The 20,552-nt window shown below is 38.4% G+C and overlaps 1 protein-coding gene across 2 annotated transcripts in view; it reads left to right on the forward strand.

Annotated features, from left to right (window-relative positions):
• Positions 1–20,552, forward strand: part of GAK (cyclin G associated kinase) — an 84,644-nt gene that overhangs the window by 16,576 nt on the left and 47,516 nt on the right. For both annotated transcript variants that reach the window (XM_042787588.1, XM_042787590.1), the window contains exons 3-11: positions 647–706; positions 2,617–2,731; positions 3,122–3,264; positions 6,372–6,497; positions 7,640–7,729; positions 14,735–14,870; positions 15,496–15,608; positions 16,180–16,291; positions 18,447–18,570. In XM_042787588.1, coding sequence (XP_042643522.1) covers positions 647–706; positions 2,617–2,731; positions 3,122–3,264; positions 6,372–6,497; positions 7,640–7,729; positions 14,735–14,870; positions 15,496–15,608; positions 16,180–16,291; positions 18,447–18,570 — 1,019 coding nt within the window. The remainder of the gene's footprint in view (positions 1–646; positions 707–2,616; positions 2,732–3,121; positions 3,265–6,371; positions 6,498–7,639; positions 7,730–14,734; positions 14,871–15,495; positions 15,609–16,179; positions 16,292–18,446; positions 18,571–20,552) is intronic.

Here is a 20,552-nt window from a genome sequence, read left to right on the forward strand (position 1 = left end):
AACCCATAGAGTATGTGCATTCAGAATGTCATCTAGAATTAGCCTGATTTAAAAATAGCAGATAAAAGGTAAACTGTTACTGTACTGTTTGTTTTGCAAAACTGTACTTCTGTAGCAAATGCTCAGATTGATTCTAGTTAAATGTTGACTCCAAATCCAGGTGATACTGGAAATAGTAATGCTTGATTTTGCTGCTTATTACTCAGGTACCATTGAAAAAATTGGGCTACATAATCTGGAGAAGTTTTGGTTGAAGTGGGTTGAATGTTGTTCCTAAAAATTTGAGGTGGAAGGTGAAACTTTCCTTGTCAAGGCACAATGCTGTAGCCAGAAGACTTCAGTGTTTTATACAACTGAAAACTGTCATAGCAGTTACTTTGAGTGTCAGAGGTTACAACTGCTCAGTTATCACTAAACTTGAACAGTAGAGGTAACTGGAAAACTGGGTGTTATATTTATGGCAGTATGTCCAAATGTGCAATAAGCCTACTTTGTTTACTGTCCCATCACAGTTCCTTAGGTTTTTGACTGTAGCTTATCCTTTGCCTTCTGGGAAAAAAAAAAAAAAAGATCTGTGTGTTGTTTTTCTGTAAGTTTTAATAAGTTTTAATAACTATAACTTCTCAATTATTCTGTTTTCTGACAGCGATTGTTGTCTAATGAAGAAGAAAAGAACAAAGCCATCATTCAAGAAGTTTGTTTTATGGTATCCTTTTCTGGAACATATTTTAATGTTTCGATATAATTGCCTTATATCAAACGTTTATGAGAAGGACTGCTCTACAGATTCAGTTATTTCCATGACATACACTGGTTAAGAGGACTGAAATCGAGAAAGGTCTGGGTTCCTGGATTGTCATGAATCTGGCATCAACATCCACCAAGTTACATTCTTCAAAAATTGCGGAAATTTAATGTGTGCAGACAACTTTGGTAGCTAGTGTAGGCTTTGTCATGTATTTTGTCTAGCAAGAAGTGAAATTCTTATTTGGTCTGTCTTGCAGTCCTGTGTCTGTGGTCAAGAGACCTTTTGACTATTCAGATGATACTTAGCTCTTAAGTAGACTTCCCTCATATGCACTGGATTTATTGCTTATTTGACTACTCAAAACTTTGTTTTTACTCTGTTTCTTAATTTTTGCCTCATGCGTCTGACTTTAAAAAGTAATATTGAATATTAAGAAAGGAATTTCAGTAGAATATATGCATCAGTAAGGTGTTTCTCAGTGTTGTTTATGTTCTTTTCATCCTCAGTGAAGTTAGATGGAAGAATACAATGTAATCTCAGAGTGTTTTCAGTCAGTCTTTATTTGCTCACCTGCATCTGCTCAAAGACCCTGAGTTTGTTTCAAGACTAGTAGTAGCTGTGGTATGCTGTTTTCCACTCTGAGTATTCAGCTTCATTTTGAGTTACCAGGCAAAACCACTGATCTTAATTTAAGCTTCTCAAATATTTTTTTTTTTCGTTAATGAAATGTTTGGCAAAAACTTGCACTAAAACAATTCACTAGAAGTACACTTGCAGAGTGTACCATAGCACTGTGCATTTTCTATCTACTCTGACTATAACTTGCCAGGAGTAAAGAAGTGAATGTTCTTTGGATGTTTTTTCACAGCTCAGGCTTCTTAAAATATAGGTATAACATGAATAAGGGTTAACTGTTGCTAACTTTCCAGGATATAACTGTGAAGTGTAAAAAAGTGACAAAGTAATACCTGCAGCTCTCAGTAAAAGATTGTGAAAAGATGCATAAGATATAAAATAGTACAAATAGTACTTTGGATTAATTCTGCTTTGGTGGATCCAACTTGCCTGCCCCTTCCTCCTTCCCCCCTTTTATTTTTATAGCTCTGTTGCACTTAGTATGTCTTTGCTATTTTTCAGACTTGGTGAATGCATCTTGTAAATACTGTGTGTTTGTCTCATAGGCACGAGTCTCAGTATGTGACCAAGGTGATGCACATCAGGGACAACACAAACAGGCATAATGCAGTGTAATTTTCACTGGCAGAACTGAGATCATTCACGTTTTACTTCCCTTTACATAGTTCAAAAATTATACCTTGAATTTTTGAACAGGTAATGAAATATGATGAAGGTTTAAGTATGAAGAATTATTACTGATGATGGGAGAATAAGTTCCTTGGTCTTTAAGAGCTTTTACTTGTGTTGAACTTTATTTTAATTACTTAAAATTGAAAGATAGCAGACTTTGGAAAGACAGGTGTTGATACAATAGCCCTGTCTTGATCAGCCAGCTGGAGAAGTCGCTGATAATTAAATGGTCTCTCTGGTACTTGTGCTAATGTCTTGCAGTCATTGTCAAAAGACAAAAAGAAGTAACCAGCCCTGTTATGAATTCCAGTTTTCTCAGTCTTAATCACAAGGATATTTTGGATGTTTTATTTTGACTTATTACATTACCTTCAGTGGTTTCCCTTGAAGTCTGTTTTTTGCAGCTGAGACATGGATTTCCCTGTCTGCTTAGTATTTTAGTTGTAGCTTTAATGCTTTTTGTGACTTTAAGCTAGTATTTCAAATGAGATGTCTGAACTGCTGTATACAATACTATTAATAAGCCTGGCAGTTGTCTTCCTTGAATGTGTTATCTCCAGAAAAAACTTTCAGGCCATCCCAACATAGTCCAGTTCTGCTCTGCTGCATCCATAGGAAAAGAAGAATCAGACACGGGACAGGGAGAGTTTCTTCTGCTTACAGAGCTGTGTAAAGGTAAACTTTATTTCTTTTCCCAGCAATGCACACTGCTTCTGGCAGCTGTTTTGCTTCACACCTCAGAAGTTTTGAAAGCCTCTTATAGATAACATAGTTCAGTGGAGCTAGAGTTCAACCTCATCTTTTATAGGATAAGGATCATGTTCTTTGAGACTACAGTTCAACTTCATCTTAAATATGGGATAATCATTAAGTTCTTGGTGTTTGAGACTAGTCCTTTGGCACTGTAGTACATGTGGATTTACCATTTTAAGAATATCCATCTAGTGTTACAACTCAAGACTCTAAATCTTCCTTGACAAAAAGAGCATTTGTCTAATCATGCCAGACTTTCAGAATATGTGGTGATCTGTGTGTGCTGATGTGAATTTTTCTGATTTCCCACAGGACAGCTGGTGGAATTCTTAAAGAAAGTAGAATCCAAAGGACCTATTTCCTGTGACACAGTTTTGAAGATCTTTTATCAGACCTGCAGAGCAGTGCAGCATATGCATAAACAGAAGCCTCCTATTATCCATAGAGATTTAAAGGTGTGCTACAGTTTTTAAATAAAGGCTGAATTTTTAAACAGCAAAGGAGCCTGTTGAGCTAAATTAGTGTTAGGACTGTTGATCAAATACAGTGGACACTCTTGGGCATAATGCTTCCATGTATTGCTTTGCCAAGACTGCTGGATGTCAGTGAAGGTCATCACTGAAGTACTTGCATCTCTTCAAATATCGTAATTTCCTTGTGCTTGTGGTTAGTAGTACTTGTACACTATCTGAACAAGCTGACAGAAGAATAGTATATCATGGTTTGCTGATTAAGTTAGTCTTTAAGTAGTTTGCCTTTGATAAAATAATCAGTTATGACTGAGTTCCAATTTTGGGATGAGCAGGTTTTCTGAAGAGGTAAGACTTTGAGGAAAAGGTAATATTGGATTCTCTGAAAGATTACGTAGCCTTTGAGAATGTGTAGTAAGCTGTTTCAGAACTAAACAACTTGCATTGCATTTTAGGGCTTGGTTTTAAGTTGAATTCTAAAATTTAGCAAGCATAATTCATGATAGATTCTGAATTTTTCATTCTCTTAGCCTTTACCTAGATGTTATAGGGTTATGCTGTAGCTAGTGCTGTCCCCTTAGAAATTTTGGAGGTTTGAAGGGATTTCATCTGTGTTCGAATTTTGTATTTTGAAAGCAGGGATTCACCTTTGCATGTATGCAGTACCTCAGATGAAGGAGCCTTAATCATCAGTGAGATTCTGCTGTATTACAAATACATTTGAGTCTAGTGGAAGGAGGTGATCTTTGTAAGCATGAACAAAATAAGAGAAAAAATTTTTATTCCTGAAACCATGTCTGAATCTCATGCATGTCTGTTTCCTGCTTGATGTGATATCAGCTGAATATAAAAAGGAAAATTTGTTCCTTCTTATGCATGAACTTGATTATTTTGGGGAAGGGAAAATGAAACTGCTTTTTAAAACTAAATGTGTGCTAGGTGTTTTCCTCACTGTTACTGAAAGTTTTGATGTTAAGCACTAGTATAGTCCCTTAATATACAAATAATTTTGATGATGGAGCACTTTTTTTTTTTTTAATCCTCAATACCATTGAGCAGACTTCTAGGTCATGTCAATGAAATTTTAACCAAGCTGGGATGGAACTTCCTTGGTGTTACTTTCTAGAATAAAATTTCTTGTTCTTCACTGATATTTCTATGTACCAGCCACTAGAAAAGGTGCATCTTTTCTCTGAAAAAGGAGTTAAAAACTATTTACAAATAAATATGTGATTTCTTACATAGCCAGATCCATAGAAGTTGAGCTAGTGATGTAATTCAAAGTCTGTTTTTTCTTGTTAAGTAATGTATGTTCCTGACAGGTGTAAAATATGGAAGAAGGCAGGAATTTGGTTTCACATTGGTTTTATGGTACAGGAGTTGCAAAGCAAGATTAAATGATAGTTGTGCTGTAATAGGCAAAGACCTTGCTACGTTCAAGAACCAAATAGGGATCATTTAACTGTGCTGCCTTTCCCGGAAGACTGAATTTAGGTCAGCAGCATAAAAAATGCAGGCCAAAGTTTTGAGCCAACCTCAAGTAAGACCTGAGATGCTAGTGTAGCTTTTGGGGAGGGGTATGGTAGGGGAGAGTCCTAACAGGTTTTTCTCACTTTTTTTTGGCTAAAAATATAAGGATTCATGAACTTCTACTTTAAGTGCAGCTTAAAAACAAGTTCACCTTTGTAGTGGTGGCTTTCTGTCCTTCTGTGGTTTCCTTCTCTTGCTTGTCAGTGTAGTGCATTCTTTGCTTCTGAAGCCCTTTGGATGAAGTTTACACTAAAAATATGTGCATACAGCACTGTAAGAACCCAGTTAGTTACTGAGTTATAAAAATCCCAAGCTGGTTAGATAGAAATTTGTAAAATATCAGTGCTTCTTGGATACGTTAATTGTCCGAATTTGATCTTTTGAGGATTTGCCATGCAACCCATAGCTAGTTGCATAACACAGGTCATAGAGCCTGTTTAAAGTCTGAATAATCAACTGGAATGTTTTACATTATTAGCAACCTAGAATGTATGTGCACAGAAGCCTGATGTCTGCTCTTACTGTGACTATTTTTAGTGCATTAATTTAATTGGACGTTGAATGCCCATCTTTCTTATTGTACATGGAGATAAGCAAAGGTTATCCAACAGAGAAGGAAATTCTGGTTGAACATTGAGATCTTTACTCTAACCACATTATTAACAAGTTTATGTTCTGCAGGGTAGTCAAAATTAATTTTATGGTGGAAGAAATTAGAAGGGGCATCTGTAAATGAGGCTAGTAGGATGTTCTGAAAAATACAGGTTTACAGAAGGAAGTCCAGAGGTTGTGGCTTCAAAGGGAAAGGGAAGACAAACCTAGTTATCTGAAGTGTGGTGGTGTAATGTTACTAATATGCCTCTTAACTTTTACACCTTTTCCTGAGTTCATACAAAGGTACAAGTTTTCTTTTTCAGCCCTTCTGTGGTTATGACCCCACAATACTTCTGGCCAATACCTACTTCTACCTTCTCCTTAAGCTTCTCCATTTCACTTAGAAGCCCAGGAACGTTGGACTTCATGAAGTAGAAGGGAAGGATGATGATGTACTATTCAGGCAGCACATGGCCCTCAAATATCTGGTTTCTGTTTCTGCACAGGATCATGACTGCCTCTTTCAGGATGTGTAGTAGAAAACTGTCCTGCTTTTCTACTGGTACCTTCCTGTTTTATCTACAGCAGTCATAACCTACTCTCCATTCCAATTAAGCTAACAGTGTTCAGTTTTATGCATGAAAACGTTTGGATTCCAAGATACAGCTTCTGCAAGTGATCCTCTGGGAAACTGGCCTCTCAGGCATTAATGATTTCTATTTTCCTGGGGTTATTTTCAGCTCTCTTGAATGTCTGCTAATCATAATGGTTTTGGTTCTTTATATTAAAAATAGGCTGTATAGCTACCATATACATCTATAGTACTGTCTTAAATCTTTGTGGTCTTGTAAACAATGTTCTGAGCTAAAGTGAGTATTTTTACATATATGCACAAGTGAGTTGATGTTTAAAGGCATATATGTTAGTACACGGAAAAAAATACATCTTTATTCTAATTCTTTTTGAAGGTGGAAAACTTGCTTATTAGTAACCAAGGGACGATTAAACTTTGTGACTTCGGTAGTGCAACAACGATAGCTTACTATCCTGACTACAACTGGTCTGCGCAAAAGAGAGCAGTGGTTGAAGAAGAGGTGAGACTATTTTAGTGTGTTTAATCTTAATATAAACAGTGGATTCATTTAACTGCTACTACTAATCTGATTTTGATTCATGGGTCTTCTAAGACAACTGAAGATTATTTCAGTTGTAGTGTTGTTCGTAAAGCTTTGGTTTTGTGTTTGTGTTGCCAGAGTTCAAATACTGTCTGCAGTTATAATCATAACTTGTGTTTTGTAGCTGCATATACAAACACTGCTTCAACTTTAGCAGTGTCCATTCTGCAATCTGGCGTGAAAATAGAAGGGATTACCAGAGCTTCTTCTAATTGTGCTCTTAACAAGAATTCAGAAATTATTTATGTCAAAATGATTCCCACCTTCTCATCTGTTTTTCTCAGTTGAACGATACATAAAGAAGTGGCAAGTCTGCTCAGTGGAATTTGAGTAGGCAGTATTCCAGTGCCTCTAGGAATTCAGGCATGCAGTGTGTTTTTTGCAAAGTGCATTTGTTCTTAGTTTATAGTTGAGAGTATTGCTGGTAAATCTAATGTAATGCATCAGATGGACTCTGACTTTTAAGTATGGAGAAATACAGTGAAACTTAAAATTTATTTGTGCAACTTCATCTCATGAGTTTCTGTAAATGCCACCTGTTTTGGAATCCAGCACGCTTGGAGTGTGATCCATTGGTTTCTGGAGAAGAAAAGATGATGATGTACACCTGTCTTGTATAATCTGTGCAAAAAGATGGTAAAAAAAGTCTCTTCAGGGATTCTTGTGAACATAGCTTAACTCTTTGGATGTGTCTACGCTGTCATAAAGTATAATGAAGTAAGGAACACATGCTGGAGGATGAATTCACTTCTTGGTTTATTGTTGATTTTCTATTTGTTTTTATATGCCTTTTTGCCTCATATAGAATAGTTATTTTATGTGCTTTGCAGTTTGGAAGGACTCTTGAATATCACAATATTGAGTAATACCATCTTTATGCAGACTTATATTAAAGCTGTTGTGACTACTTCAGGATTCATTTGACAGCTTCTGCCTTGACAAGTATTTCTGAAATTAATTTTCAAAGAATGCTATTCATTCTACATGAAGAGATGTTTCTTTGATTGAATGCAGTTACAGCTTATTAAAGTTTTTGTTTCAAGAAATTCTGTCTTCTTCAGATCACAAGGAATACAACGCCAATATACAGGACACCAGAAATGATAGATTTGTATTCAAATTTTCCAGTTGGTGAAAAACAGGATATTTGGGTAAGGCATTTTTCTCTTGCTGTATCATAGCTTCTAGTGTCATAGTGAAACTGTGATTTTGCAGTCTTCATGTTATTTTGGTGCTTTTATTTATTTAATCAACAAATTAAACACAGGCTAGATTCTTATGTCAAAATAAACTTAAATAGTATGAACTGTATATCTAAGTATTAAAAGAATGAGATGTAGTATTCAGGGTTTTCTCCTAGATTTAGCTTGACTTTCCACTGTGAGAGGCAATTCTCAACTTCTTTGACATTCAGTAGAGCTGTTGCCTAATGGGAGCTTGCCACCACAGAGCCAGAATGCTTCCAGCTGTTAATTTAAAATTCTTGCCTTCTGTACTCTGCTACGCATGTAATCCTGGGACAGCCAATTGCTCAGTTCAAAATGGTTATGTATAGGTATTGCATTTAGATAAAATACTGACAGATAGCAAAGATAAGAACAATGCAGAGGTCATTTATGCTTTGTATAGAAAGGGTGATAAACTGTTAACATTCACTAGAAAATATGTAGCCAGGATTAAAGGTAAATATTAAATCCACAGTTGTACCTTTTTCAGTTGTGTAATACTGTAATAGTACTGAGGTACTGCCCAGTGACTTTGTGCTTGGGAACTTAGTTTATTGAATGCTTTTTATAGAGGCAGGTGTCAAGCTGTTCAGCTGTTACCTGTATTGGCAGTGTGTCAAAAAGCAATTTGAGAAAATGTAATACTGGTGCTTTAAAAGTTTTTATTTAGAATCTTGGGACTTCAATTTCTTAAAGAAGTTAAAAGTTTCCATGATATTTTGTATTCAGCTTCTACAGCTGTTGATGGTTTGTCGTCTTCTGGCATGTAAAGCAGCACCAAGAAAATACATTTTTCTGACCATTTGGTTACTTCACAGGTGTTAAATACTGGCAGTCTGAGCCAAGATTACACCCAATTAAACACAAAGTTAGAATGCATTTAACAAAAGCCTCACTTAAGGCAGTTGCAATTTATTTTTTGTTTAGACTAACTCTGTGTCTGTTAATACTAACATGGTGGTTGTCCTGCTGTGTCTTTGGGACATCTGTTCCATTTACCATGCCTTCATTGGAACATGGTGTCTTGTGTTTTCATTTATGCTATAGGTTCATTGAAAACATGAAAAGTATTTGGCAAGAGAATATGGCACTATCTCAGCAACCATAACTGATCTTGTAGTTTATGGTTAAGATAAACAAAACAGTTTTCTGAACAAAGCAGGTAGGGTGAGTAACACTCATGTTTGTGGTCTGTATGCTTGCCACTGTGTTAGCTTAAAAGCATAAAGGAGATAGAAATGTCTTAGAACAGCAGCATAGATGAAACATTAGTTATCAACCACATAGATGCCACAGTGGAAATGTGATTAGATACTGATTGTAAGACTGGAGGTTATTAGGCTTGACCAACTGCTTTTTGTACCTTTCCTACCCAAGTCTAGAGATCTTCAGAAAATAACCACTAAACCAAAATAACTTTAGTTCAATTTTTTCAAAATTAATGTGATTTCCTGGACTGAAATTCAGCTGAATTCCACTGAAGTGACAGGCTTTACTTTGTCATAAAGACTTTTTTTTTTCGAATTAAATGATTTGGGCTTGGAAGGCCCATAGTATACTCCCACTCTTACCAATTCCTGAAAAAGTGTGGACTTTGGGATATACTTGTTAAGGAGCAAAATTTCAAAATTGGGTTCTCCTTACCTATATATGGTAAAAAAAATTTTCTGGTTAGTTCAAGATATCTTGCCAGTTTTAATTCTGCTTGAGCTGAATGATCTCTTTAGATTTCATGTAGTTTAATTCAAGTCAGTAAGTACTTTGCTATAATACCTGTGTGTCATCCTGCAGCTATACTGTAGAACTTTTCATCATTTTAAGTGTGCTGCTTATTGCCTGAAGTGGGTCAGTGAAAAAAATATGATGTTCTGATTTGTTTCAAACATTTCTCTCTGCAAAACCCCAAACACTACCACAGCCCCTCCACAAACCACACTGTCCTCTCAAGGAGGGTTTAAGTTAGCTCCTAGTAAATGTAGAGGAGAAGCTCAAAAAGTTATTCTGTTATGGGTAGCACTTTGTGCTGCCTTTTTACCTGAGCACCTGAGTGCTCAGACTAACACAGGCAGCTTCTGTAGAGGGACTGTCTGCAGCTTTGGGGCAACATCTTAGGGCAATGGGCTCTTCCTGTTAAATGTCTAGATGCTGAGGCTGTGTGGATGGAGTTGGCTTTGAGGAATTGCCTTGCTGCAATCGGAATTGCCTTTTAGGCAGATTGGATCACAATTAGTGTTTAAAATATTCAAAATATATCACTGTTACAATCCCAGGTTACAGGTGAAGCAGAAGGAATGAAAAACATCCTCTAGCAATTCAAGTATAGATCAAATCTAAGTGGTCTCTTCACTTCCTGTGGGTTCAGCTGATTGCCTTTGCACTTTTTTCCCCTGTGTGGCTGTGGATGCTGTCTTCTGATGTACATGGTGTCTTGGACTGCACAGGGACTAGTTTCATTCCTCCAACTAAATTATGATCTACCTTACTTCTTTGTAAACAGGCATTTCAGTGGCAGAGTAGATGGTATTTCCTGTACTCCCCTGCTGGATTAATTTGGACTATAAGATGCTTCAGTGTATACATTATGGAGAGCTTTTTATCAGTAGACTGAAAATGTACTTGCTATACAATAATAGAGAATTCAAATAGTCAGTCTATTTCTGTCACTGCATTGAGAGACTCAGTGTTTTGGAGTAACTAAATCTGGAATCTTTGAGACTTTAGTAACTTTTAAATCTTTTGAAAATGTTATTGGAATAAATTGACAACCAAGGATAGCTGGAGATGGTGCACACAGTACTGGAGGCAATGAGCAGGTTTCTTAGCTAATGTCTTCACTGGCTTGTTTTATTTGTGGGGGCTATAAAAGCATGTGTGCTCAAGCAACTAAGCTGAGGTTGAGAAGAAACTTTGATGAGGAATTTTCCAGTATGTTGTGCAAACATTTTCTTGGAGGTATTGCATGCTTTATTATCAAACTTCTACAGGCCGGATGGAACATGGTTCTATTACAATAGTATAACTCTGTCAGTATATTTCATGTGTAACTTATATGAAGATATATATCAACTTCAGTAGCAGATAGTTTCATCTTAACTATTCTATAACATCTGGCCTGTTCAGAGGTTAGAATTCAAAGCAGACCTTTGGCTTTGGTGGTTGATACCTTGTCAGGTTGCACAGGTTCCAAGTTTGGGCACACCAAAGAACATGAAAGTTCCCAGGATGTGGTAGTCCTAGTTTTGTGATTTTTGAGGCATGAATGAACTTGTCTAAAAATGATCTTAAATGTTATTTGTTATAAGAATTGAATAGCCTTCTGATTGTAGGAAATAAATGGACTGTCATGTCAGCCTTATTTTCTTCAAATCTTTATCGAAACAAGCATTTTAGAGATGATGTTGTGTTTCCTTAGTGTCATTTAAAGAAATGGATTAACACTTAAATGCTTACCTAGTTGATATGTTCTGTTATGAATGCATTTGAGTTAAATACAAAAGACCAAATTCTGTCCCCACAAATAAAGTAAATGTTGAAGCACAGAATGAATATATGAAATAAAACTTCTGAACCTTTTTGTAAGACAAACCCTGCTCCTGAACATGTTCAGTGTTTCAACAAGACTACTCATTTTTGTGTACTGTGAAATTCATAAAATGGATTTATTGTAATGTTTTTTAAAAAGACAAGAATAGGAGAATCCCTGAACCAGAAGACTTCCATGAAAAGGAAGAAAGCCTGCAAACCTATTTACTAACAGTATTGCTGTTTAGAGAGCTCTAATTGACATGACAAACAAATTAATGTTTCACTGAGTGGTCTATCCTTGGAGAAGCATCAGTACCATTTATTTTAAAGGACCTTGAGGCTGATCTCTAAAGCACTGGGAATATATAGAGTTGCATGAGTCAGCAGTTAATTGAAACCTGCAATTTGCAAACAGTAGGAGGAAGCTTAATCAATTTCATAGACTAAAATTTTACTTTGAATATTATTGCTTGAATTAAAGACAGCACAGACAAAGACCAGCCAATAGGTTAATGAATCAGAAAATTTATATTTATAAACTTCTTTCATTCTCTGATAAGCTTCACACAGAGAAAGGTGGGTGCTGCAGAGCTGCTTTTGTCTGTGGCTGTGCAGACCTTCCAACTTCCTGTAGAACTATGACAGTATCACAGGCTATGAGGTAAGGTATAGAGATATAAGATAAGGTGTTTCTTCATTCTTGGGTCAATATATTTGTATAAAGTTGCAACACTCCTGTGCTGAGTGGCAGAGGAGGAAGAGGACAGAAGTGTGCCGTCTTCTCATGTTGCTGTCCAGTCCTACAGCTGTCAAAGATGGGAGAACCACTAACTGAAGCAGACACTTTCTGTTGCCACAGGCAGCCGCTGCCTCCCTGCCTGAGGCTTTGCCAGCCTCATGCCAAGGTTGTCTATTCCATGCCTCCCTCATGGCCATCCTGGGCCAAAATGGTGGCTACCACCAGCATGCTGCCCACTGACATGGATACTACATTGCTAGATGTGATTACTAGTGCCAGGGCCTCGGTCCCAGGGTACCCAGTGAAAAAGGGCACAGAACTCCCTTTGTCCATGGCTTTGGGGAGCTTCCATCTCCCTGTAAGGCCACCATGGTCTAGGGTCTGGTGCTATTTGTCCTGTAGACTGTTGGCAACTCTCCAACTCAACAGCAGATGAGGAAGGGGACAAGAACGTGCTGTGGTCTGGTTGTTTCCCTGTCTGGATGTCCAGCTGCAGTACAAAGCAGCCACTGTCCATCATGGACAGCCTCTGCCGTTGTGTCTGTCCTCCCCTCCCTGCCCTTGCTCACCTGGTTGCTCGTCAGTTACCACTGCCAATGTTCTGCCTGCTGTCACACCACCATGACATCTGTGTACTATTTGCTGGATAAAAAAATGGCTGGATAACTGGGCTCAAAGAGTGTGGTGGCAGCCAGTCACAAGTGCTGTTCCCCAGGGCCTCAGTACTGGGGATAGTTCTGTTTAACATCTTTATCAATGATTGAGATAAGGGGATTGAGTGCAGACACTCAGTCAGTTTGCAGCTGACACTGATTTGGGTGCAAGTGTTGATCTTGAGGGTAGGATGGCTTTGCAGAGAAATTGGGACAGGCTGAATTGATGGTCTGAGACCATCTATATGAGATTTAACAAGGCTAAGTGCTGGGTCCTGCACTTGGGTCACAACAACCACGTGCAATGCTACAGGCTTGAGGAAAAGTGCTGGTAAGCTGCCTGGTGGGAAAGGACCTGGGAGTGTTGGTTGACAGCCAGCTGAATGTGAGTTGGCAGTGGGCCCAGGTGGCCAAGAAGGCCAGTAGCATTCTGGCTTGTGTCAAATAGTGTGGCCAGCAGGACTAGGGAAGTGATCATTCCCCTGTACTTGGCATTGGTGAAGCCATACCTTGAGTACTGTGAGATTTGGATCCCTTGCTACAAGAATGACATTCTGGTGCTGGAGTGAGTCCAAAGAATAGCAAGAAAGGTGGTGAAGGGTCTAAATCACAAGTCCTATGAGGAGGGGCTGAGCATGACCTGGGGTTGTTTATCCTGGAGAACAGGAGGCTGAGGGGAGACCTTACTGGTCTCTGAAAGGAGGTTGTAGTGAGGTGGGCATCAGTCTCTCTTCCCAAGTAACAAATGATAGGACTAAAGGAAATGGTGTCAGGTTGCACCAGGGGAGACTAAATTGGGTAGTGGGAAAGATTTCTTCACCAAAAGCATTATCAAGCATTAGAACAGGCTGCCCAAGCAAGTGTTTGAGTCTCCATCCCTGGAGATACTTAAAAGATTTTTAGGCATGGTGCTTACAGACATGGTTTAGAGGTGGACTTGGAAGTGTGTGCTGGCTTTGAGTGTGGTGGGGTTTCAAGTAGTGGGGGAAGGAGCTACAGCTGTGGCCTTCTGTGAGAAGCTTCTCTAAGCTCCCCTGGCTTGAAGTTGGACCAACCTCTGCACCAAGGCTGAAGCAATTAGTGATGGTGGCTGTACCTCTGTGATAACATATTTAAGAATGGGAACCTGGGAGGAGGAGCTGGAGTTACAAGGAGGAATTACAGGGACACCTATTGGAACACTGAGGCCAGTGGAAAAAAGGAGGAAGGTGGGGTGGGTGTGCCAATGCAGAGACGGCTCCTTGCAGCCTGTGGTGAGATGTCAGGCCCATGGAGGTCCACTGTGGAGCAGAGCTCCACCTGCAGCCTGTGGAGGACCCCGTTCCAGAGCAGGTGATTGCACCTGAAGAAGGTTGGGACTCTATGGAAAGAAGCCTTTGCTGTTGTAGTTTGGCACTGGGAGGAGTGCAATATGCAGGAGAGATCCATACTGAAGCATCTTGGGAAGAATGCGTCCCGTGTCAAGGGCTTGCTTTGGAGAAAGCTGGTGGAGGACTGTTTCCTGTGAGAGGGATACTGTGCTAGAAACAGGGGAAGAACACAAGGAGTCCTCTCCCTGAGGAAGAAGGAGCAGCAGACTGACCACAGCCCCCATCCCCTCATCTCCATGCCACTGGCGGGCAGGAGGTAGAGAAATCCGGAGCAGAGCTGATCCCAGGAAGGGGGTGGTGGGAAGGTGTTTTTAAAATGTGGTAATGCTTCTCACTGTCCTATTCTGTTAAGCATTGTTGTTGTTAGTGTTTGAATTAAATCGATGTTTTCCTTCCCCTTATGAGTCTGTTTTTAACCAGTGTCCATAATGGGTGAGTCACCCTTCCCTGTCCTTACCTCTATTCCCGGGCCTTTTGCTTTATTTTCTCCTTCCCATTCCTAGGTGGGGAAGGGGAGAGTGAGTTGGCTGAGTGGTGCTCAGTCATCTTCTGGGCTCAAACCATGACATAGTGTTAGGTTAATGGTTAGACTTTTCCAGCCTAAATTATTTTATGAAATACTTCTGCCTTTATCTCTGTGTAGGCTCTGGGTTGTATCCTGTACTTGCTGTGCTTTAGGCAACATCCATTTGAAGATGGAGCTAAACTTCGCATAGTCAATGGGAAATACATCATTCCACAAAATGACACCCGCTATTCTGTGTTTCATGATCTCATTCGTAAGTTTACAATGTTATTTACTTTGGTGTCTTTATGGATGCATCTTACTGTTAACAGTATTGTATTACTGGCAGTTAAATGTTATTGACATATGATGGTGAAAAAGGTTAACTACAACTTACTGTTTTATTAAAAATTGTAATCTAAAATTTTAATCTATTATCAAAGAACTGGGAAACTTTAAATTAAACTTCTGGATTTTTAAGTACTGTTGTAGCCCATCTTGCTTAAGGTCTGAATTAGTCCATAGGAACAACTAGTGTTTTGATTTGTTTTTTAATTTGCTTCAGAAATTTTATTTTCTTAAAATTTCAAATAGATTACAGGAAACTTTAGTTACAGTGCCAGAAATGTGTCTCCAACAGTATTAGATACAAAGTTACTTATGAGGTTATTCAATAACTGATCCTGAAGTATATTCTTTGAAATATTATTAACCTTAAACAGTATTTTTTCACGGATACCTGTTATGGCAGTGATACTTGGATCTGGATTTAGCGGTTGCTCCACTCTGTTTGCATATTTGACTACTTATTGCACTGTAGTGCCATGAAGAAATTACTAATATCTGCTGGGAGGGAAGCTCTGGAGGGTTTGTTGTACTGTCTGAATCTCTTTTTTTAGGCTCCACTTTGAAGGTGAACCCAGAGGAGAGATTGTCAATCACTGAACTTGTGAATCAACTGCAGGAGATTGCAGCAGCTAGGAATGTGAATCCTAAATCCCCCATCACAGAGGTAAAGATGTCTCATAAGGCGTATTATTGATTAGATCTCCTTTCTCTTTTCTCTTATTCAGTGAGTTTGAGTTTAGTAACAGATGTTAGAGCATGGCCCCTGTTCCTTAATACTTTTAAAATTTCACACTAACTTATTTTGAAATTCAATTGATCTGATCCGCATCACTTGATGAATCTTTGAAAAGTATGCCTTTTAAAGCACAGAGCTTGGATGACATTAAAGGAAAGTAGTTGTAGTTCTTACTGCTTGTTGAAAAACTCATGATCTTGAGTGATTCTTTAGTATGCAAGTGGTCTGTTTGACATGCTTCATTTAATCATAATTAACTTGCATAGAAAAATCTAGGATATGAAGGCTCTGCCTACACCAACTTGAAACCCACTTAGGTGTCTCTGTTCAATGCTTAATTTGCACAATACTGCAAGTGATTCAATTAGTGTATCTTAACTTTTTGGCTTTCTCCTGAGGTTCAGCATGCTTGTTCTCACCAAGTAAAAGTAATTTACAAAGCATAACTAGTAGGCTAAGTTGGCAAGAAAATACTGATAATGAGTATTAATCTCCTCAGCTCCTGGAACAAAATGGAGGCTATGGAAACAATGCTCAGCCTCGGACATCTGTGACCTTTATTTCACAGAGCTCCAAGCCTGCAGGACAGCTTAACAATATGTACAATTCAGGTGAGTGCAGAAGGAGACATCATCTTAGGGTAAAACCAATTGCATGTCTTCTATGTGAGAAAAAATAGTTTGGGGGGTTTAGGTATTTTGCACAAGTACTAGGTATTTTACATTCATAATCACTGTTTCTAACTTTGTTTCGTTTTTCACAGGGTTTGGTTGTATGTTGATACATGCAAATGTGAATTTCTTGAGTTCATTGATGGACAAGATAAAATTTAGTTTTCTATGTAAAATAATTGAAGCTAAAATGCACCTGCAGAGGAGGGATAGATGAAATAAGTGAACTAGAACTTGATGGAAGTGGTGGATACAATGAGCAATAATGCTCTTAACAAGGACTGTAGAGGAAGTAGTCTTTAGGTTATGACAAGTGAATAAAAATGGCTAATTTTAAACCCAAAAGTTCCTGATTCCATTAGGTAACTATATTTGAAAGTGTCTTGTGTAAAGAGGAGAATTTAGGAGGTGTTTAAGATTAAACTGTTAAAAATCTGGGAAGTGCTGTATTCTAACTGAAACCTTGTTACTTTGTGGCTGAAGTTACTGAAATCAGTACAAATCCTGAATTTGTGCACAGTGTTGGATATTTAGTGTAAGAAATTGACAGTTGTCTTTTGCATTCTAAGAACTGCTTAACATCAGCTATGTTACAACTTAAAAAGATAGCAGCCATTCTGTGGCTTTGCTATAACTTTATGCTAAAACAGACTTTGTGTCTAATGGTTGAGGTAGACCAATAAAGAAACACACAGGCAATTGCAGGGATTTTGACTATGGACCACAGTAGTTCATTAATGCTAAAGGAGTCACTGACCTGACGTGTATTTATTTTAGCCTGTGAAAAGCCTGTATGACGGAGAAATACCTCTGTAAGCATCTAAGGTCCCCATGTCCCCAAAAAAGACTTGATCCCCTATGACACTTTGATGTATATCTGACAGAGATCGTAGTCTAAAGCTATTTATTTTTGTTACTTCCAAAGTACTCATGTGTGGCAGTCTCAAAGGGAAAAAGCAGCAGCCTAAACCAGTTTATTTGCTATCCAGTCAGAAATAGCCGTACCTGGTACTGCCTTGAACCTAGCTAATTACAGGAGGATTGTGCAGGGAGGACTTCAGGAGGATGTTACACATAGGACATCAGTGGTGAAGAAAAGGAGTTGTGGTTCTGTCTGAGGAAAAACAGTAGTCAGATGAGCAGTACTAAATTGAGTCAACCAAAACAGTTCTCCAGAATGACACAATCAAAGATGACATACCCATTCTGTAAAAACAGACATTCCAGAGTTCATTCAGCTGGAAATACTTGCATTTAATATAGTGAAGAAAATTAGAAGCATGATAGGCTTATTTGCATCTAATTTCTTATTAAAAGGCAATTTCTGCACCCATCTTATCATTTATCATATGTGAATATGGAACATTTCAATTAGTGTAGATGATGTCAAGGGAATGTTTCATACTGTATTCAATTTTCCTTCTAGTTTGATGCTTATTATGCTGAATTGCCAATGAGACAAAGGATATTAATGTTCCAGGGAAACTTAAACTTGGGTGTTATTTATTGCAGCAATTTTATCTGTATATCAATTTTTGTGGAAGAATTCAGCTTCCTAGTAAGATTATAATCAAAAGGCTGTCTGGCCATCTGTTTTGTGCAAGAATGAGTATTGTTTGTTTACAATCATATTAATAGGGATGTTGTGCTGGGAAGCTGTGCTATCTGGGTTGTTGTGCTTAAAAATTAACTTATGCTAGCTGCTTTTGAAGCCCTGCATTAAAATGTCTTTGGGGATGCTTAAGTAGTCTTGCTAATGATAAGCTGCACTTAAGGGACTTATACTAAAATAAGACAGTATTTTCCTGCATTGACAATACAAAATAAATGCTTTACTTTCAGAAATTTTTAACCTTGTTTTCTCTTAAATGCAGAGTCAATTAAACAATGTGTTTAGTTTGCTATTACCTTCTGACCACAGGTAGTACTACCTTTTTCACAGGTTATATTTAAGGAGAACTTTAGAACTGTGAGCCTTACAGCAAGGCATAGCCTGTATGTGCATTCACTTCCAGCTTTTAGGCAACTTGTGTTAGGATGGAGCCCATTCCAGAATATGACTTAAAGTATAATAATTTTTATTTGACTACTCTAGGCCTGACCGTTGCGGAATGTGACCAGACTTACGGAGGGTTCTTTGATATTCTGAGGGGTGGAACAGAGCGATTTTTCACTAATATTAAGGATACATCTTCTAAAGTTATCCAGTCTGTGGCCAAGTGAGTAAAAAAAAAAAATTTAAATTATGCTGGTGAGAGTTCTAAATGAAGGGTCAGGAGTTTATTCCAGAAAGCATACTTTTCCAAGTGTGAGCTCTAATAGCTGGTAGCCAGCCCTGAGACTGAGAATGTTGGGGGCAAAAGCCTGTCCCTAAGTACTACTTTCCTTGCTGTATTTTAGATGCTGAAAGCTTGGGAGATGAGCAGGTGGGGGCTGGAGCAGCCCAGAAAGGTATGGAATAGGACTGTCATGGTTCAGAATGAGTGAATTGAATTAGATAGGGCCTCCATGAATAAGAGAGGAAGAAAAAATCATGGAATCATGAAAGGTACAAATAAAGGGACTGGAGGTGAGAAGAAAAACTGCAGGGAAATAGTGTATGAGTTCTGTCCAGTTCAGTTTTCAGGTGGAATCCTGAAACCCTCAAGGAAAAGTGAGAGGATCTACACTGTTTATCTCCTTTGCTCTGCATTCCATGGAAGAATACTGTCCTGTTTTGATGTATGTGTTCTCAGGTATCTAGTGTGTGATTATTTTATTCTAATAAGATTTTCAGTCCCATTCAGAATGTTTCTAATACCTCTATATGATCAGTATTAATCAATCTGTATGATTCATCATATGATTTAACTCATAATAAAACTTTATGCAGTATAGAAATTTTTTCTTAATTCTATAAAGAGCAAGTAAGTCACTACTGAATACCATGACTGAACTAGAGCCTTGTACAGTGTACTGAACCTTGTCCTCAGTGTAGGGCCAGTGGCCCCTTAATTGGGGTACTGTGCTATGGTTCATTGCTTGCAACGTGTTTCTCTGTCACCAAGTATAATTTGTGCATAGTAGTGCTCTAAAATGTTTGTGATGATCAGTTAAGTTAAATTTGTAGATCTTACACTTCTGTAGCCACTTCAACTGCATTTTTAGCTGCTCTTACAGTTAGTCTGTTTGAACTTCCCATGCATGGCTTAGGCCAGATCCTTTATTTTCTAAAGGCTGAAAAATCTATGCAGCTTTGGTTTTACCTTAAGCTTTCTACAGAAGCAACTGGCACAGTTGCATCAAACTTTTCACCCTAGGGAAACCACATTGACTCAAGGGAAGGTAGGGAGGTGTACACGGGGAATGAACTCTTGCATGATGAAAAGCATAGACTTGTTAGCAGCTTAGCGGAATTGTAGGAATTCCATGTATGAAGTAACATAATAAGCTACAACTTATAAGCAACTGAACTCAATTTTATTTGTTTGGTATGTGCTGTCTTGCAGTCCTCTTATCTCCTTATACCTGCTACCTTCTGTGCAACTGCTTATCCCCTCCTCTTCAGTCCTACTCCTGTTCCTTTTGTGGTATCTTGTTAAATGAAATTTACTGTGTGGTAAAACATGGAAACATTCTGCAGATTCCTTGCCTTTGACAGCTCTCCTGTCCTGGGTTCAGCTAGGATAAATTTGCACAAGCTGGGTGGGGGAGGGAGGTCACAGCCAGGATAACTGACCTGAACTAGCCAGAGAATATGCGATACCATATGATGTCATGCTCAGCATATGTACTAGCGAAGGTGGATGGTGAAGGGGTGAGTGTATGTGAGGGGTAGATCATGGATCAGGAATGGTCTGAGTATTGGGTTCTGAGTGGTGAGCAATTGCTTTGTGCATCACTTGCTTCATATATTCCATTATTAGTATTATTGTTATTATTATTTCTTATCTCCTCGTGTCATCCTATTGTCCTTATCTCGACCCATGAGTGTTTTACCTTTTTCTTCTGATTCTTTTCCCCATCCCATGATGTGGGGAGAAGTGAGTGGGCGAGCGGTGCTTAGTTGCCAGCTGGTCCTAAACCACAACAGCTACTGTTTATAAACTTGGAGGTACTTAATTCTGTCTTAAATTCTGCTAGTTTTTCTTAGATTTAAGTCTTGCAATGGAGAAATTACTTTTCTTCCTTCGTGACCGATAACACAAATTCTTCTCTACCT

The sequence above is a fragment of the Tyto alba genome, unplaced genomic scaffold (assembly GCF_018691265.1).
Source record: "Tyto alba isolate M040663 unplaced genomic scaffold, T.alba_DEE_v4.0 Super-Scaffold_13, whole genome shotgun sequence".
Lineage (NCBI taxonomy): Eukaryota > Metazoa > Chordata > Aves > Strigiformes > Tytonidae > Tyto > Tyto alba.